Source organism: Biomphalaria glabrata, chromosome 3 (genome assembly GCF_947242115.1).
Source record: "Biomphalaria glabrata chromosome 3, xgBioGlab47.1, whole genome shotgun sequence".
NCBI lineage: Eukaryota > Metazoa > Mollusca > Gastropoda > Planorbidae > Biomphalaria > Biomphalaria glabrata.
Window position 1 is genome coordinate 19,041,393 of NC_074713.1, and position 19,788 is coordinate 19,061,180.

The window sequence follows — 19,788 nt, forward strand, 5'->3', positions numbered from 1 at the left end:
CAATGTGCTAACAATATCTGAAAGGACATCTGCTGTCTGTCCTTAGGCAATAGCAAAGTGCTATATGATGACTTAAGTCTCTAAATCTGCTCTCTTGTCCTATAAGATGACATAACAGTCTCTAAATCTGCTCTCTTGTCCTATAAGATGACATAACAGTCTCTAAATCTGCTCTCTTGTCCTATAAGATGACATAACAGTCTCTAAATCTGCTCTCTTGTCCTATAAGATGACATAAGTCTCTAAATCTGCTCTCTTGTCCTATAAGATGACATAACAGTCTCTAAATCTGCTCTCTTGTCCTATAAGATGACATAACAGTCTCTAAATCTGCTCTCTTTCTATTCACGCTATGAGAACAATAACAGCAGGACAAACAGCTGGAACGAAAGACAGACATATATTTACATGACTGATATCGCTCTTCAGATTCTAAGTTACAAATTGGTGTCAGAAGACGTAAGTTACTCCGATGACGTCTTATTCTTATATTCTTAGTCCGAAGTGTGTGTGTGTGTATCAGATGAACGGTATTACATACGATAGACAAGAAAGTCAGTGTGTACTTTTCATACGAGTAAAAAAAACTGAGACTCAGGCATCACTGGTTGGATGCGAGGTGACCCCCAAAAATAAATACTATAATTCTAAAAGTTTTTCACCATAAAAAAAATGTTTGCTAATTAGGTTAAAAAAAATCAATAGGAGACTTTTTTTTTTGTATCATATTTTAATATCATGTAGGTCTCTTTGAGTTGTACACATGAGAATCAATTTTTCAAATTCAAAGCTGCTATTCAATTCTTCAATACAAAAAGAAAAAATCTTATAATTATTTTAATACAATTGTTTTTCTAAACAAAAAACAAAACAAAACAAAACAAAAACTAACATTTTTTTGATTCATTAAAAAAACGCCTGCAAAACAAATTGCACTTTTGGTCAAGTAAAATAAAAATGTGGATCATGATTTTGAATGGATGTAGCAATGTAGGAATACTTTTGACGTTTTTTTTTTCATAAAATAATTTTTGGAAGAAAAAATAAACTGTATGAATTGGACATTGCATAAAGCTAAGCTTTACAAAAATGCTTGAAAAAAAAACAAAAAACAAACAAACAATAATATTACAATGATAATCGTTGTAACGTTAAGTCAATGGTGGACTTCATAAAAAAATATAATGACAGTATAATGCTAATAAATTATGATGCAAAGTAAAAATGACTTTTAATTATTATTATTATTATAAAAAATTGATTTTTAAAAAAAAGCATTAAAATATTTATAAATGACATAGTTTAAAAATAATAAACCAGCAGTTATATGTAGCTATGCAAAGATATCCTAGATCGACTTGGTTGAACTAGGGGTGGAATTGAGTAGAAGCTCGAGTTATTTAAAAAAACAAACTCGCACAAAAGTTCTGCAACATCTTTGTGTTGGGTATATCCCTGTTTGAGATCCATTCATGTAATGTATGTCAATATTCAAAGATACACAAATGCAGTTTTCTTTACTCTTTTTAAAGAGGACAAATGGATATGGACAAATATGTCAGATGACAGATCATGACATTTAAATAAAATAAAATGGAATCAAACATGTATAAATCAATACATCTTGATAAATAGCACAAGGTTCCTGAGTTGGGTTTTTAAACATGTTAGGAGTTGACATTCCCCATGACACAGTTGGCTTTATATATTAGCACATGTGACATTAGATACGCAACACACGAAAGGACTTTGAGCCACACATCACTGAAACAATCACACTCTTTAGGGTAACAAGAAACGCAGAACAAAGACAAATGCTATTTATTTAAATGATACAAAAAATTCTATTGGTGTTCGTATTGGGTTTTAACTGAGAACACTTTATGACACCAATCTCTGACTACACTTTATAACACCAATCTATGACCACACTTTATGGCGGCTGAGTACCAATAAGTTGTCAGAGTACATGGACCTTTTTTAACTCTTTCCCAAGACGCCATCTAGCGATGAAGTCTTCTCTGATCCTGACAAGCATTTCTTGGAAACAAATATTTTGCATAATGTAGGTTTCAAAATTGAGCTGACCCATGGTCAAGTCACAGAACTGGTAGCTCTGGACTAGATTCCCAAGATTCTGAGGCTCCACTTTAGATAACGAGCATATACTGGAGACAGTACTACACCTGTCAATCAACGAGTGGTATCATAGTCATTGCAGAATTAAAATATACCCCACGGTTTGAAACATGACAATTAAAAAGTCAAAAGATTAGTTTTTTTTTATACAATTTTTTCATATAAAAATGAAATGTGTACAAATCCACATCACAAACTTCATTAAGTCTATTGAGAACCAAAGTCAAGAACTGGGAAAAGAAAAACTTATTTTTTTGTTTGTTTTTTGAAATACTCGCCTTTAAAAAAAAACACAATTCAAAATAAAAATAATTAATAAAACAAATGATACGAGTGGAGTGACAAGTGAAGATACGAGTGACAAGTTTACAGTGAAGATACGCAACAAAAGACAAAGGGGACACAATAACATAGCAGCGTCAAATCAAGAAGACATAAAAATGCTACTTAAAAGTCATAAAGTTATAAATATTTATGAAGCAACAAATAATATAAATATATATCGAGCAAAAAAAATAGTTTATATTGAATATAATTATTAGCATAATAGAAATCCCCCCCCCCAAAAAAAAATGTAAATTAAATTAAATAAAAAACAACACTATTTTGAAAGTGGCAGAATACATCACATTACTTACATCCAAGCCAAAAAAAAAACAACACATTTTGTACAAACTCTATGGCTACAGAAGCTGCTCCGTTTCTTTACAAATAGTTTAACCTACGAATGATAAACATTTCTCGATCATGTCACAATCAGAGTACACCAGACCTGGGTGGCAGTTTGGAGACATGTTGTAGTTTTCTTGGTCCAAACAGCAGGAGTATCATTTGACCAATATTAAAGACAACAAGATATAATCAATGAGATACAATTTCGGAAAGGAAAATATGTAACAAGAAATAAACAATTCCAAAAGACTAGTACAACGCAGTTTGCATATTTAAAAAAAATGATTGCAACTAAATATTTTTTTCTTCTATTGAGAATTTACGGAAAATTTCAATTTTTGTGACATTAAAGTTTCAACATTTTAGTCACATGAGTCAATGTATTAATAAACTGAAGTCCAATGTATGAATATTGGAATCAATTCAAGTCAGTTAATGAATCTTCAAAAGTGTTATCAAAATTATAGAATATAACTTTTAAAATATATATATAAATATATGTAATCGTATATATTTTGTGTGACAAGGTCATATATAGCAGCAGTTTAATGACAAACCCTGAGCAGAAGTACAAATAAAATATTTATAATACAAAACATCTCTTTAAAAAAAAAAGTTGTATTTTCAAGCCAAAGGTCTCTAAAGTAACATATCAATGTCCAAATAGGAAATATTGTACATGTAAATATAACATGATAGGGCATATCGGACAAAATAATCTTATTGTATTTGACATTGTACAGCAGACACACTGACATGAAAGAGGTATATGTTACTAGACTTTTCCTGACCACACACACTTAGAACATGCTCCTGACCACACACACTTAGAACATGCTTCTGACCACACACACTTAGAACATTGCTTCTGACCACAGTTGTATAACATGCTCTAATGATGAACAATAAAAACAAAGCTAATTAAACAAAACAAAAAACCATTTCAGCCCTCCCGAAAAAGAATGGGCATTGATATACCAATACATTTGGTCCGTAACTTGAGATAGCTTGTATTTATTAGTCTTGGTAAGCTGTATTTGTTTGTGTGTGATAAGCAGTATTTATTTGTGTATATCAGATTGTCTTGCTGAAAATACGTCTACTTGCGAAAAATTGGTCCTCTGAAACTATGGCAGATACGGGCAAAATATCCGTGAAAGTTTTAGATCCTCTTATAAAGCCTACCTCAGTTTGTCTTCTGATCAAGGTAGAAAAGCGGTTTTATTGCGGTCACAACTTGTTGAAAAATAAATATTGGAATATAAAGTCCAGACAAAACATCGCTGTTTTAGCCTAGAACAAATCAAGTTGAAACGATGCGCAATAAAATAGCTGTCCGACTTGTAAAGCGTCCTACACAATGCTACTTCATTCCGCTGCTAGAATGCAAAGTGAAGTCTTTAGCAGAGACGCAGATGTAGAAGAGATCTACAAAACTGGCGAAGACACAGGCTGCGTGAGTGCTCAACTGCTGCAGAGTAGACATCTCAGTCTCGCTGTTTCTGTTTTCAGTGCAGCCACTTCCATGCGAAGCTTCAAGTTCTCCTGCTCCAGCAATGCCGCTCTGATGGCGATCTCGTCCTCCTTGGCACGCCTGGCGTCACGTGACCTCTTGGCGGCGTCGTTGTTTTTTCTTCTCCTCTCCCAGTAAGCGGCGTCCTTCTGTTCATCTGGCAACGAGCGAGGCCTCTTGCGCGATGTGGTGCTGGATGAGTGGTGAGACAGGGAGGAAGAGGACGTGCTGGACACCACCGTGGCGTTGTTCATGGACGCGACTGGCGAAGGAAACGGAGACGTGGACATAATGCTGGATCTCAAAAGATCGGAAGAGGCGACAGGTGGCAGTGAGGAGCTCGTAGCATTATGAGACATTGACGTTGGTACTGACTGAGAAAGATTTGAAGAATGGTTGTAGCTGGACGCTTGAAGATGTGGAGATGATTTCCCGTTGGGGGATGTGGAAGACTGTAAAGACTTTTCCCTCATACTCAACATGTGAACTTGTTGGTTATAAAGTTTTAACAGCTCGTCACTATTTAGGCCAGCAAATAGCCCAGAGTCGGCTCCGTGAGGCAGAGATGTTTGGGGTAGGCCTGGAATGCCGAAAAACCCTAAGGGCATTTGCAGAGCTTCTTTAGGATACGCCTTGAAAGGGCGGCTATTTTTTTTATTCTTAGGGTCCAAGTAAGCCTGAGAAATGGTGTTTAGAACAGAGGTGTTATCCAGGAGGCCCAAAGGCAAATTTGAAAACATTGAGAGAGGGGAGATGCCTGATGGGAGGTGGTGGGGGTGGTCCATATTGTTCAGTTGCTCATCTCCCTCTGGGCTGGGAGTCTCGCGCTTCTCGAGGTGGTGGTGGTGGTAGTTGTTTGTGGGTGATGAGGAAGCATGATAGTCTGTGGCATGGCCAGGGCTGGACGACGTTCTGGAATCATCGGACAAACTGCCCGAAAACGATGACCTGCGCTTCACTGAAAAATCCAGGGGACTGTCCTGGTCGTTGTCCACGGACGAAATGCATGTCTTCATGTCCACATTGTCTTTCTCGGACTTAATGTCCTGGATCTTCATGCTGCCACCGTTAATCCGTTCCTCGTACCTGTCCCCGTGTCTGAGTATGCTATTCACCATGCTTTTGGTAGTCATAGACTTTGTGTTGGCGCTGAGATCATCCTCTGCCATAGATGAGTAGTCAGTTTCACAGGAACTCTTCCATGTGTTTGAGAACTTGTGTTGCATAGCCTGTGAATGAACACAGAATAAAGAATTAGCAAAGACAAACCAAAAAAGAATTGATCCTGCTCCAAATACTGAGAATATTTTTCGTTTTAAAAGAAATAAATCTATCAGCTTAACGAATAGTGAATCAACAGGATTCATAGCGATCGCATTTTATTCCTAGAACGAGACGCTAAATTTACTTTTGTATAGAACACACATTGCACTTAAAGTGCGCTTCACACACTCCAGAAATGCAAGTCTTTCCGTTAGCAGAAAGATTGCACAACGGCAGAGCAGAATGACAGTGTTCTTCCGCTTGTGTAACAACATTCTAAGAAACACTAAATATAATCTTTCAAATAAATTCTTATAAGATATTTCACGCGGTTAATCGTCACTTAATCTTGAAGTCTTAAACCTGTTACAACTTACCAACTTAAAATATTTATTTGTATATATTTATTTAGGATAATGTACAAAAGACAATTAAACAAATGTATATATATATTCTCTCTATATGTTTATGGAACACATTTTGAAATTCAACTTGATAGCAATATGTTTTTTTATGTGGTCTTTTTAAAAATATATTTTAGTTGTGAAAAAAATCGAATATATTATTATCTTAATAATAATTATTTTCATTGACATCCAATTATTTAATCAAAAAATCATGTGTACAGCCAAAATAAAATCAATAAGTCGCTGCCGGCAACTGATTCTAGAGTTTGTGGGGTGAAATAGAAATTGTAGATTTAAAGAGTTCAAGGGAACAGATACTCTTTGATACATTGAACAGACGTCAAAGTGAGTGAGCACGGCGATTAAGAAATTATAATATTAACTTAATTTACTAAGTGCTATTAACAAACATAATGTCAACTAGAGGCGCTATGATAACACAGTATACATAAACACAAGAGTTAAAATAACAAACTAATCTAAACAATTCTACTGTATCAACCATAATAGCCTTTGAAAGCTTGCAGAATTGACCTGCATGAGGGTCACCCATATCCTTGCAATAATAATAGGATTCACAATATCAGTCAGTACAACACAAGTCACGTGACAGCGCAATCACACTGAGGCTACAGCGTAATATAAACAAGAGCCCTTCTGACTCGTTAAGACAATACACACACGTATCGATAGTATGTTTTAAATCCAAAACAATTAGTATCTATTAGCTACAACTCGCTTGTTTACAACAAACAAACAAATTCTTTGATTACTTAATTTCTCTTTGGTTATTTGTAACAAAAAAAATCCACTTGTACCTAATTAGAAGTATTATCCACTAATCACACATCTCGTACGAAGTATTCACCAGTAGTAGCCGAGTGTTTGTATAACGCAGTCACTGTCGTTGAAAGAAAAAAAAGTTGGACAAATCCGCCAAGAAGACTGAACGCTGACTAAAGAAGACAAGTCATGTCCTGGTAGGACTCGATCTCACTTCCTTATTGGCTTACTGAAGAGAAGACAATAAGAATGGCTGAATTCTGTCTCCACACTCATCACCTTCTATAGTGGGACTGGCCAAATAGCTAAGATGATATACGTAGTGGCTGTATCTGTCTGTCTCGTGCTTTCTGTTCTCCTCCCGCTGTTTCCCCCTTTCTCTCTATCCCCAGTTTGTAATCGCAAAGTAGCGTCAAAAGTTCAATGCTTTATTGATTTGATGAAATTTCACTTCACTAGACTTATTATTATATATGCCAGAGTTACATTCTCTCTTTGTGTATTGTTTCGTTCAGCAGTCTCACTTTTTGATTTTTTTTTTAAATGGCGTCACGTGTAAGCTCTTGATGTTTATTATAATCGCTTGGTGACTATAAAATTACCCCCCCCCTCCTCTCATTTATTTATCAGCCCCCCCCCCTTTTTCTTTCCCCATCCTCCCCACTTTGAAAAAAAAAAAGAAAATGTTTGTGAATATTGTGCTGGTAGTTTGTTGATGAATATTGACGTTTAGTTGGGACTTATGGGATACGAGAGTGAGCTGGTGAACTGAGTCTGGCTGGATGAGTTGATTTCAAGGAGTTAGGGTTAGGGTTAAGAAAAGCGAGGGCCAGTCTTCATTAAAAAAAAAAAAAAAAAAGAGTTAATACGACGGCTGAGAGATGGAAATTATAAATACGAAGAGGAGGGAGAGAGTACTAGAGAGTACCAGAGAGAAAGAGAGGTGAAAGAGGTGAGAGAGAGAGATGAAACCTAGGGAGAGAGTAATGGAGAGAGAGAGAATGAGAGAAATAGAGAGAAAGATGAAACTTAAAAGGAGACGAGGGAGATAAAGAAAGGAGAGGGAGAGAGAGAGGAGAGAAGAAAGACGGGAAAAGAGAGAGGGGGAGATGGTGAAGAGTGAGAGGGAAAAAGACAGGGGGAATAAGGACGGAGCGAAGAGAGATAGAGACATAAAAAGAGACGCGATGGAAAGAGAGATAGAGACATAAAAAGAGACGCGAGGGAAAGAGAGATAGAGACATAAAGAGAGACGCGAGGGAAAGAGTGAAGAGAGATGGAGACATAAAGAGGGACGCGAGGGAAAGAGAGATAGAGACATAAAAAGAGACGCGAGGGAAAGAGAGATAGAGACATAAAGAGAGACGCGAGGGAAAGAGTGAAGAGAGATAGAGACATAAAGTGAGAGACGCGAGGGAAAGAGTGAAGAGAGATGGAGACATAAAGAGAGAAGCGAGGGAAAGAGAGATGGAGACATAAAGAGAGATGCGAGGGAAAGAGAGATGGAGACATAAAGAGAGATGCGAGGGAAAGAGAGATGGAGACATAAAGAGAGATGCGAGGGAAAGAGAGATGGAGACATAAAGAGAGATGCGAGGGAAAGAGCGAAGAGAGATGGAGACATAAAGAGAGACGCGACGGAAAGAGAGATGGAGACATAAAGAGAGATGCGAGGGAAAGAGCGAAGAGAGATGGAGACATAAAGAGAGAAGCGAGGGAAAGAGAGATGGAGACATAAAGAGAGATGCGAGGGAAAGATACAGGACCGCAACGGGGAAAGAGACAGGTGAGGGGTGGGGGTAGAGACTCAGACCGATACAAAGCTTCTTCACAAAGAGAAAGAACATTCATGCCCAACCTGTGCCTCACGATACGTCACACAGTACTCACCGGGCAACAGGTGACCGACACCCTGCTCAAACATTAACTCATTCAACAACAAAAAATAAAAATGCCACAATAACGTCATCAAATGATGTGCTCTTTGTTTCGGTCTCATCGCGTAGATAAGTTACGCTCTTTGTGAGAGCTGCTTTAGAACTTTTATCTCGAATGTTCGAGCTCAAAAGTGTCTGACTCGCATTGAACCAAACAGATCGCCACAAGCTGGCTCTTCACAGGTCGAAGTGACCCAACCCCTCCAAGTCATCATCGGATTGTTTCTTTGTGTGTCCAGACTGTCAGAACCAAAAGTCTTTGTGTGTCCAGACTGTCAGAACCAAAAGTCTCTGTGTGTCCAGACTGTCAGAACCAAAAGTCTCTGTGTGTCCAGACTGTCAGAACCAAAAGTCTCTGTGTGTCCAGACTGTCAGAACCAAAAGTCTTTGTGTGTCCAGACTGTCAGAACCAAAAGTCTTTGTGTGTCCAGACTGTCAGAACCAAAAGTCTCTGTGTGTCCAGACTGTCAGAACCAAAAGTCTCTGTGTGTCCAGACTGTCAGAATCAAAAGTCTCTGTGTGTCCAGACTGTCAGAATCAAAAGTCTCTGTGTGTCCAGACTGTCAGAACCAAAAGTCTCTGTGTGTCCAGACTGTCAGAACCAAAAGTCTCTGTGTGTCCAGACTGTCAGAACCAAAAGTCATTAGGAATCATTGTATTCAACAAAGTTCATTGTATGGTTGGTCGCAAGCATACACAGTATATGTTCAATACAAACTATTCATCCATCTGGCCAGGGACGGATTTTAGTAAGTGGAGGTCCAGGGAAGAGTTCCTAAGGTTTTAAGCTTCAATTAAAAAAAAAGCACTTAATAAAAGTAATAAACTAAGAGCATGTAATCTTTCTGAAGAAAGTTATTAAACCCTAGTTCTCTTATTATATTTAATATATTGTTTTGTTTTAAGACCCCCCCCCCCTTTTTTTTAAGTGCGAGGTTCTGAGCAGCCGTAAAACCGGCCTTGCAACAGGCCACATTAAAAAGAAAAGAAAAAGGTGAGAAGCACCTAGTAAAAACATCGTGACTTCGAACCAAGACCAGCTACGCCCTCAGATTGAAATCTATTATAGATTTAAAATAGGGAATAACATTCCAACCGTTTCTTTTACAGTTTTAATTTTGAACATAATTACTTGACGTCTGCTATAGTTACAGTACCATAAAGCATAACCCCAAAGCATTTCTGTTAGATGTTATTGTGATTTCAATAGCTGCATCCATTCTATTTTCTATTCTTGAACTAAAAATAAAAGTCAATCTTTACAACGAGATTGATGTGTTCGAGCCAAAACAAACAAACAAAGTTTTGTTACAAAATACTTAGTACAAGGGCATCACACGACCCTTGGAACAAACTACTTTCAAAACTAATGTCGACATTGGGTCTACGTAGTCACGTGGTAGACAGAACCCATTAAATTCGAAATCGAAGACAAGGCTTAAAACTATGTGCGTGTGTGTGTTTGAAACATCGTTTTGAACACTTCCTAATAACAGCAAGTATTACAACACGTGAACAGTTGGAGGATTAGTGCATAATGTGTGTGTGTGTGTGTGTGTGTGTGTGCGAGCGAGCGAGAACGTGTTGCAGAACAAAATGATAGGTCTAACGGTGTAAATCTATTTCATAATATGGAATCGCAATATCATATTGAATCGCAATATCATAATATCGACGTTGATTTAGTTAAGAAAGCACTTGACTCTACGAGGATGGGTTCTCAATTGGGGGATCACTTAGTTCTGTTTTCCACCCCTCTCCCCCTTTCCCAAAAGAAACCAATACAGCATCAACACGCCCCGAGCCTCTCCCACGGCCATGCGTGTCGGGCCACACACTGATCAATACCTTCACTTCAATACGCCCCTTCCTTCCCTCACCATTTTTTTTTCCTGACGTTTATGGGCGCCAGGTAGATATGGGCGGCGGCCAATGAAGTGGGTCGTAGCAGGGTGGGCGCTAATGGTGCGTTCTAGATCTAGGTTTCTGTCTCCGATTTCATTCTTTACATTTGTCAACCCAAGTAGTTGTGTTGATTCCATATCTAATGAGGAGTCCTTGGAACATAACCGATAATGATCCAGGGTCCCTTTTTTTTTTTTTTTTTGGGGGGGGGGTCGTCTCGGGGATCTTTTCAAGGCGGCGCTTCATACAACAAAAGCTCCATGGCACCTATATTGAGACGTGTGGTTTAAGGAGTCTGCCCATGGGTGTGTGTTTCTCTAGCGCCAGATGCAAGTTGTCCAATGAAACGGAGGCATTGTTGGGCTATCGCCTGAGAAGTGCAATCTAGATATTTCTGGGTTGTAATATGTCAAGTAGTAGTGGAAACATTGAGAAGCTAAATACTTTTCAAACGAATAACTTTTTTTTGGTGAACTATAATCAAATCATATGTAAGGCTCGTTTTCACATCTTGTGATGGCAACACTGCTGATACTAATTGACATTTTGAACAAGGTCATTTAAAAGAGGCCAATAATAATAAAAAAAAGGTACACATTTCTGTATTTATTGGAAGCTGGTAATTAGCCACTGGAATCGATTTCTTCCGTTTTAACAAAGGAGAATCATTATCAAACAGAAGAGAAGAAAAAAAAAACGGCCTTTGTGAAGGGTGGGAAGTGGTGAATTGTTTTTCGATCAACAAGTCAAGCTGTACTTGGTTGTCATGGAAACGACAGACTTGAAGGAAATACAGGTTTATATGGTACACTTCAGTAGGAAGTGTGTGTGTGTGTTAGATTGAGGTTTGAGGGGGAGAAAGGGGGAGGGGTCGATAACCCACTGGAACTGCTAAGAACATTTTTCATCAAATACGAGCAAAAAGAAAAAAAAAGGAAATAATTCGCTTTACGCATCATAAAATACAAAAGATCAATGAGGAAATAATTTTTAGCAAAGAAATGGAAAGAGAGAGAGAGAGAGAGACCTAGAAGAAACAGTAGAGAAATAGAGAGAACGAGAGGAAAAATCAGAAGTAGAGAAAGCGAGAGTAAAAACTAAATTGAATATAAAGAGAAAGAATGATACGACAATCGAAAAGTTATACAAAAGTAAGCCTGTCAGATATTCTATCAATCAATCCACGTATTAATGTATCTATCTATCTATCAATGTATCTATCTACTTATCTATCTATCTATCTATCAATGTATCTATTATACAAGTATTGTCAAGGAGAGTTTATTATCATTCCAATCTGTAACAACGCTAATCATAATCAGTCATCAAAAGAGGTCACATGACATTCGATTTTTTTGTAGTTTATATTTAGCTCAGCCTAACGCTTCGATCTACAACACACACACACACACACATCATATCTCTCTATGCATGACGGTTGAGATCAATCGCCGAGTTCATTCACATCCAAGCGGGGGGTGTGTGTCAGTGCGTGCGTGTGTGTGTGTGCTGAAGAGAGCTCCCCCCCCCCCTTGCACGTGCCAGTGTTCGAACGATTGTAGGCCAAACGCGTGTGAGCGAGCGAACTGAAGGAACCGTTGCTCAGAACATTGCGTAGAGAAAGAGAAAAAAAAAAAGGGGGGGGGGAGTGGGAAATGGCAACCTTCCTTTTTTTTTTTAAGTATAATGAATATGTGTGTGATGGAGTCAAAAGTGTGGCAGAGGGGGGGGGAGTGAGGGTGCCCTACTGATTGAAACACAGAAAGGTATGACAAAAACAGCTTGAATCCAGGACACTAGAACGAGGCTGGCGCGGGGAAGGGAAGATAATAAAGATCGAACTGTGAACTGGTCGAAAACAGTAAATGGTTGAAGAGTGAACGACTGGACAAATACGATGCGGGGGAGGATACGGAAATTAATAGAGATCGATTGAGAGGCTCCAGATTTATTTTATTTTTTTTGCGAGAGTTTTTTTCCCCTCTTTCTTCATCACAATTCTATGTGGCTATCAGGCCTTTCACTAGTCCAGACGTAAGTGCCCGCGCGCGCGTGTGTGAGTGTGTGTATGTAGGCGCGGTCGTGTGCGTAGATAGGGCGAGCTGTTGAGTTAGTTCAAGGACAAGTCAATCGGGTGGATGTGGAGAGGAGAGGGGGTGCCGCTGGAAATCAATGATGTCACGCGCATGGGGGGAAATAAAAAGCGAGTAAACCGTTATGCGTTTTAGGAAGGAGGGGGTGTAGAGAAAACCACAAGTTGAGCTCAGAGATTTTATTGAGAGGAAAGAGAGAGAGAGAGAGAGCATAATGTGCGGCGCAGAATGACTCACTCTCACGTGATCAGTTTAACGTGACGCAATAAAACTGTTGCATCACATTCCAATTTCCTTGGCCATAACCAAAAACATAAGTACTTTGGCCATATTTTAAAAAAATATATTTTTTTTTGTCCAAAGCTGGAAGGGGGTTAGGTAAAAAATCAATACGCATGGCAAATAATTTTAACTTGTTTTAATAATACTCTTATCAATTGCATCGCATCCGGAAATAAATATCTAGGATCTATGTACATGATTGTAAAAAAAAAATCATTTCATCCTTGAAACTACAGTAATAATGTTTTATCATTATAACAGTCTTGACTTAAGATTGATAATTTTCTGCCTCAGACTTGCCCTGAGCCACCCCAACAAACACACACTCGCGCATACATCCACACACACACGCGCAAACATCCACACACACGCATGCATTCGCACGGCTGACCGCATGGAATAACGTGAGTCAGCTCACTGCCCAATCAATTATTTACTCACATACCATCTCAGGCGGAAGTGATCAAAAGTGCATGCGCAGACCGAAGTAGCGTTATCACATTAAAGATGAACTTGTCATTTTACAAGTGCCAGTGTTGGGAGAAGAACCAACAAAAGACTTCAGAACTAAAGCACTGCACTACAGTAGAGGCGTGAGACGTACTCGAGTGCGTTCAGTTGAAATACTTGAAACCCAGTAGTATTTACTTGTAAGTAGGTCTGGTCAAAGATTCGAACATTTACTTGTAAGTAGGTCTGGTCAAAGATTCGAACATTTACTTGTAGAATGGTTTAATCGTCAGTTACGTCACAGACTAAGATTTTGATCACATTCAAGTATTTATGTGAACTATAAACAACAACGAGTCGGTAGTTCAATCTGTCTTACGAGGTTTAGATAGAGCTACTTCCAATGTAACTATTATTATAAACAAAAAGGAATACGATATCCAATGTCACTCTAAAGAGATAAGAGTGTTCCTTCAAGAACGTATTACATATAATTTATGTAAATGCATTCGTATTGCGATTCAAATGGTAAAAGACATTGACTTTGCAGACAGCACAATAAATGAATGTCAAAAACATGTTTCGGTTTGATAGAGCCCGAGGAACACTTACAAATGTAATACTATAAATATCCTAGAATAAGAAGAATATCAATTAACTACTAACGGAAATACTATTCTGACATAATGTGAATTTTTCATACTGACTGTTTTTAATAACTACCCTAAACAGTAAACGATTAATATGTCACTGGCAATCAATGAATAAATCAATATATCTAATAAATAAATAAATAAATAAATAAAGACAGACAGACAGACAGACAGACAGACAGATAGATAGATAGATAGATAGATAGATAGATAGATAGATAGATAGTTGGTCTATATCTTTCTGATTACAATCTTTACATCAAAGATGGAACTAAGCTTTACAAATTCTGTTGTAAATACTTTAAAATATCATCGAGGTGGAAGTAAAGATCGAGGTGGAAGTGAAGATCGAGGTGGAAGTGAAGACCAAACTCGGCATGCAGTGGAATAAAGACAAACAAACAAACAGACGGGCAGACAACAGAGTCACAACATGATGAAAGTACTCACTCTGGCGTGAACCAATGTCTCTCGGAGCACATACTCCCCTGCAGCACACGCGAACCAAACTGTTGAGTAACAGATTTCTTGACGGCCATGGACTCTGGTTTGTTAATCCAGCCCCCCCCTCCTCCCCACTCAACTTTCACACACACACACACACACAATTTGTCCCTCACACTCCCTCACAGTGTAATACAATTTAACGGCACGAGCACATTTTTTTTTACGCCTTTCCTCCCACCTCTCCCATTACATTTTTTTACAAACAGTTCCCCGCACCCTTCATTCCCGAGTCTCCTCCCAGGTTTACCTCGAGATTTCCTCCACCCCCCCCGCCCCTTTTTTCCTTCCTCTTGGCTCCCCTTTCCCACTCCCCTCTCGCCAATGGAGGATAAGCCAGTATGTATATATCTGTAAGTAGGTCAGATGTAGACAAGCTTACTATTTATACGTGGAGGGTTCAACTCGGGGACAACAGTTCTTACCAATTAAAACACGTTCCGACAAGCATCTAGGTCACGTACCTTCTTCCCATTGCATAAACCTGAGTACTGTAAGCACTCGTACATTTGTAGTTCCTCCCCCTTTTATATACACATATATTTTATATATATACATATACATAAGTACTTATGTTTATATATATATAAACACTGGTTGGTCGGCGGGCCAATGGTATATATCTAATGAGTGAAGAGTTACGTTGTGACTAAGGTTGATAACTCTCGTCAACTATAATTGGGAAAAAAAAAAAAAACATAAGGGAAAGAACTGCACATTTACAACCACATATCTAAATGATGTTTATTTATTTCCCTTTTTCTATATCAGACAAAATGAATTCGTTGTTTTTTTTTTTCCTTCAGGAACAATGAATAATTGTGCACACGTTTCAACTTGATCCGAGCATGGTAAGTGGAATAAATAGATGAATCATCGTATTAAAAGTAACGTCTGAATTGTAAAAGATAAAACAATTAGAAATCATTACTATTTTCAATTGTTTTCAAATTGTGGTCTACAAGACGTCATCTTGCTTCAAACGTTCATCTGCTGTGAATCGTCACACAAGAGATGGCTATCAACGTTCTAACTAGGTCAAGATCACAGTTCGCGCGAGCTAGATCTGTGACCAGTGGCCATCAGTCTTCAAGAAGTCCCAATCCCCCCGGTCATCCCAATCTATCTTCCCCCCCCCCCCGACCCAGACGTAATTAGATCCCGTTGACCTATTATGGTAATAGCATTAACCAGGTCAGTGTGGGACATCAAGGCAGACACGTCAACAGCCACTTAGTCCTCACAGACGTGTTTGTGTTTCCCCCTTGCACGTCACGTGACAAAAAGTTTGCCGAATGTCTTCTTACTAAAGGTTCCGCTTGCAGAAGTTACATTTTTGTTCTAAGTTCTGCACGTGGTCATTTTGTAGTGAACACACAAATCTCATTCTAGCCAGCACGTTCACTGCACCATCGACTGGCGCCGTGCAGATAGCAAGACGAAACAGTATGCACTGCCTCGCACGCCATCCGCAGCAGCATGCGAACTATAATGCACCTCCACGATTTCAAATCGGATATATCTGCAAGTCTTTACGTGAAATATTTCACGCCTGCAGTATTTCTGGTACTTATGAGAAGTTTGGGGGGGGGGGGTAGGGAGTCTTATAACACTGTGTTTCAAAATGATTCCAATACGCATAGCTCCATACATTTAAAGAGCTCTTGGAAGATGCCATTTAATAATGAGCGCAATTAAAAAGTTGAGATGCTATTAAACACTTTAAAGAAATCCTGATCTAATCGACATTGAACTGTGTGCAGTTTAACTTCTATTCAATAAGAGCTGTAAGACCTGAGTGTATCGAAATGCCAAGATTACGCTAAAAGAGTTGATCACTGAGTTGATGTGTTCAATGGAACAAGTCCAGTAAACCAAACAACTAAACAAGTGACTCAATGTTTAACTGGAAGAGTTGACAAGAAATTCAAACACACACACACCTGTAACTCAAACTTCCAAGAAACTCAAACTCACGGAATCTTTCATTCAAATCCCGTTTTTCTCGTAATACTCGCTGTTACCTAACAACCTTCAATGTGCACTCATTGATCTGTTTTTTTTTTTTTTTATTGTTTATTTATTTTGTTCACAGTCAACGATATAGTCCCGGCCTACGCCAAGAACAAATTCCATTCAGTAGTATATTTCTTGGGAGAGTTACGCTACAATCTGAGAAAGCGGACTTCCCTGTTTGATTGTATTATATCATCTTAAACTTTAAAAAGAATACAACTGTTAAGTGGTTTTCAGAGCAGAGGCGTGTGTTCCTCTCCAGTAGATGTCAACTTAAAACACTGCTGACATTCTTCTAAGCAATATTAAATAAAACAATGTTACCAAAGGATTCAATGTTCTACTTATCAGGGTCGGGATGTTACATTTCTGATCGGGCCATAAGTATTATATAGCAGGCCTACCATATTTTGGTGTATACGCCTCTGTAAAATAAACATTTAAGCGGAAAAACGTGGATCAAGTTCTTTAAAAAATGCAAAATGATAAGAGAGTGGAGAGGGGTGGTGGTGTTTTTTTCTAAGAATTTTCAAGCTAGGCTTTGGTTACGTCACAACCTTGCATGCGACAGCTAACCCAGGAGCTGAATGTCGAGGTAAAAGAAAACAAAAATCTCTAAATAGGGTCATTTCAACTGAGACAATAAGTGATTTTTTTTAAATGCCTGGATCGAATTATAATTTCTACAAATAAGTTTATACCCCAAAGTGGTCCATTGCTCGTATCGCGAAGATTCATGACTGTTGTATTGTATGACTGTTGTATTGTATGACTGTTGTATTGTATGACTGTTGTATTGAACATACACGAAAAGTGTGTTTTTTTCTCAGCAGCTTTAATTGTTCTTTTTATATTCCTCTACAAAAACAATCAATGGGCGGGCAACTATGGGCTAATGATCTCAGAGGGTTGGGGTAAACAATATTATATCAAATGTACGCATAGTTAACACAGGGGCGCCCCAGAGGGGTGTGACATCGCCATTGTGGTTTATTTTGTACACCAATGATTTTCAATCCGATAGTCCTCTTTGCTCCTTCACAAAATTCGCTGATGATGCGGCTCTTCTTGCTCAGATTTCAGAGAGCTCAGACGTAAATGAGTATTTCAGAGAAATAGAACACATTGAAAAATACTGTAAAGATAAATTTTTATTATTAGAAGTAAAAAACATCAAAGAAATGATAATCGATTTTCGTAGGGAAAAGAAGGAAAATTATATTGTTTCTGTAGCTGGAGAGACTATTGAAATAGCGCAAACTTTTAAATACCTTGGTACTATCCTAAACAATAAACTAAATTTTACAGCAAATGCTGATTATATCAGCAAAAAAGGGCAGCAAAGATTACGATTACTAAGAAAACTGTCCTCGTTTAATGTTAGCGAAAAGGCCTCAGCTATGTTTTATCACGCTCACATCTGCAATATTTTAAGTTTCAATATCACTGCCTGGTATGGCAATCTGAGTATTAAAAATAAAAAGAAACTTTATAGAATCCTAAATGCTGCTGGTAAAATCATTGGCAAAAAACAAACCCCATTTGGGCAGCTGTTTGAGAAAAACATCTATAAAAAAGCTAACAAGATCCTAGAAATAAAGAATCACCCTTTGTGTCAGGATTTTGTGATTTTACCATCACAAAAGAGATACAAGACACCGATAGCAAAGACAAACAGACACAAACACTCTTTTGTTCCCCTGGCAATCAAATCATTAAATAGATACAATCTGATATAAACTTTGTCACATGTAAATTATGAGTGAGTCTGGTGTGAATGTACACTTTGGTTTCTTATAGTTATAATGTTTTTTTGTTTGGTGTAATGCACAAATTGTAAGACAAATTTCCATACGGACAATAAAGATTATTATTATTATAATAAAGACAATTGTTAATGTCCGTTATATTATTTCTATATTATGTGACACTATCTAGTAACAACGTAACCAGCATGGGGATTTGTAAGATGTCGAAATGTTTTATTGTGTCCGATTATTGTTCTGTTGCTTCCTTCAGTTTTTTTTTTCCAAATCATTTATAATTTGTATGTTTTATTCTAGCTTTGCAACATTCTGTTTATTACCGTAAACCATATTGTATTTGTAGAGCATCAATTCTTTAAGTCGATGAATCGAGCCAAACTTTTTTCCCCATTACAATTTAATCTCTCACTTTATCTACTTTTCCTTCCCCCCCCCTCCCCTTTTTAAAACTGTTACAAATGTTTAAAAGAAAAAACACGGAAGACAAATCAAACGAAACAAATTGCTCTGAAACAAATTTTTCTTTTGGCTATGTATATCTAGCTATCTCCCTCCCTCTAGGCTACGCATGCAAATAAGGTCGTTAACATAAGAGTGCTTTGTCATGCATAGTATTTTTTTTTTTTAAAAGGTTGATAGTTAATCATGATGAAAAAAGGACACTAAAAGTCATAGGTATAACAGTAACAACAGTGTGGATTACAAAAAAAACAAAAAAAAAAAAAACAGCAACAATGTCTATTGCTATCTACACTAACAGTATGTGCAATGTTTAGAGTTCGTTGAAAACATGTAACAATTTTATTGGTCTACACGTTTTTGCATAAAGAATTTATTTTCATAAACACTTTCATCATACATGCATTAAAGGGTGCCTTAAATTTTTATTTTTTTTGTGAATTTAAGCACTCCTCTCAGTTCGCCCAACAATAATGGGCCCCTGACAAATAGTTGGGGAAAATAAAAAGGGTCGGTGGTCAACCTCGTTAACCGTCGCCATGGAAACGATACGCTTTGACATCCTCTGAGACACTGGCTGAAAGGGTAACTTTACTTGGTACATGTATTACTGAAACAAACTAATGCTTGAGATAATTTTTTGTTTCTATCACACAATGATGACATTTTTTGTTACTGGCATTTGATGAGATATAGTTTGATCATGACTCACCGACACTATCTTTAAATATTGACACACACACACACACGTATTTTCTTCTTTCTATCTGAAGGCAACGGGAGATGTAGTGACCTCATCCCCCCACCTCCGCGTCATGACTAAACTGTGAGGTCAGCGGAGTGTAACAGGCCCGTCGCAATGACAACAGGGGAGGGGGACATTCCAAATTGTTGCAGGAGCGGGCGTGTGTGTGGCGGAGGGGAGGGCGCTTACGTTCAGACCACA

At 38.0% G+C, this 19,788-nt stretch overlaps 1 protein-coding gene across 8 annotated transcripts in view; it reads right to left on the reverse strand.

Annotated features, from left to right (window-relative positions):
* Positions 1 to 1,097: 1,097 nt before the first annotated feature.
* The window catches only part of LOC106056989 (D site-binding protein-like), a 45,895-nt gene continuing 27,204 nt past the window's right edge, over positions 1,098 to 19,788 (reverse strand). For 6 of the 8 annotated variants that reach the window (XM_013213978.2, XM_056023864.1, XM_013213977.2 and 3 more), the window contains one exon: positions 1,098 to 5,553. In XM_013213978.2, the coding sequence (XP_013069432.2) occupies positions 4,276 to 5,553 (1,278 nt within the window). In that variant the 3' untranslated portion in view covers positions 1,098 to 4,275. Of the gene's footprint in view, positions 5,554 to 6,812; positions 7,365 to 14,547; positions 14,847 to 19,788 lie in introns of those variants that run through there. The other 2 variants (XM_056023865.1, XM_013213980.2) reach the window with 2 other exon arrangements.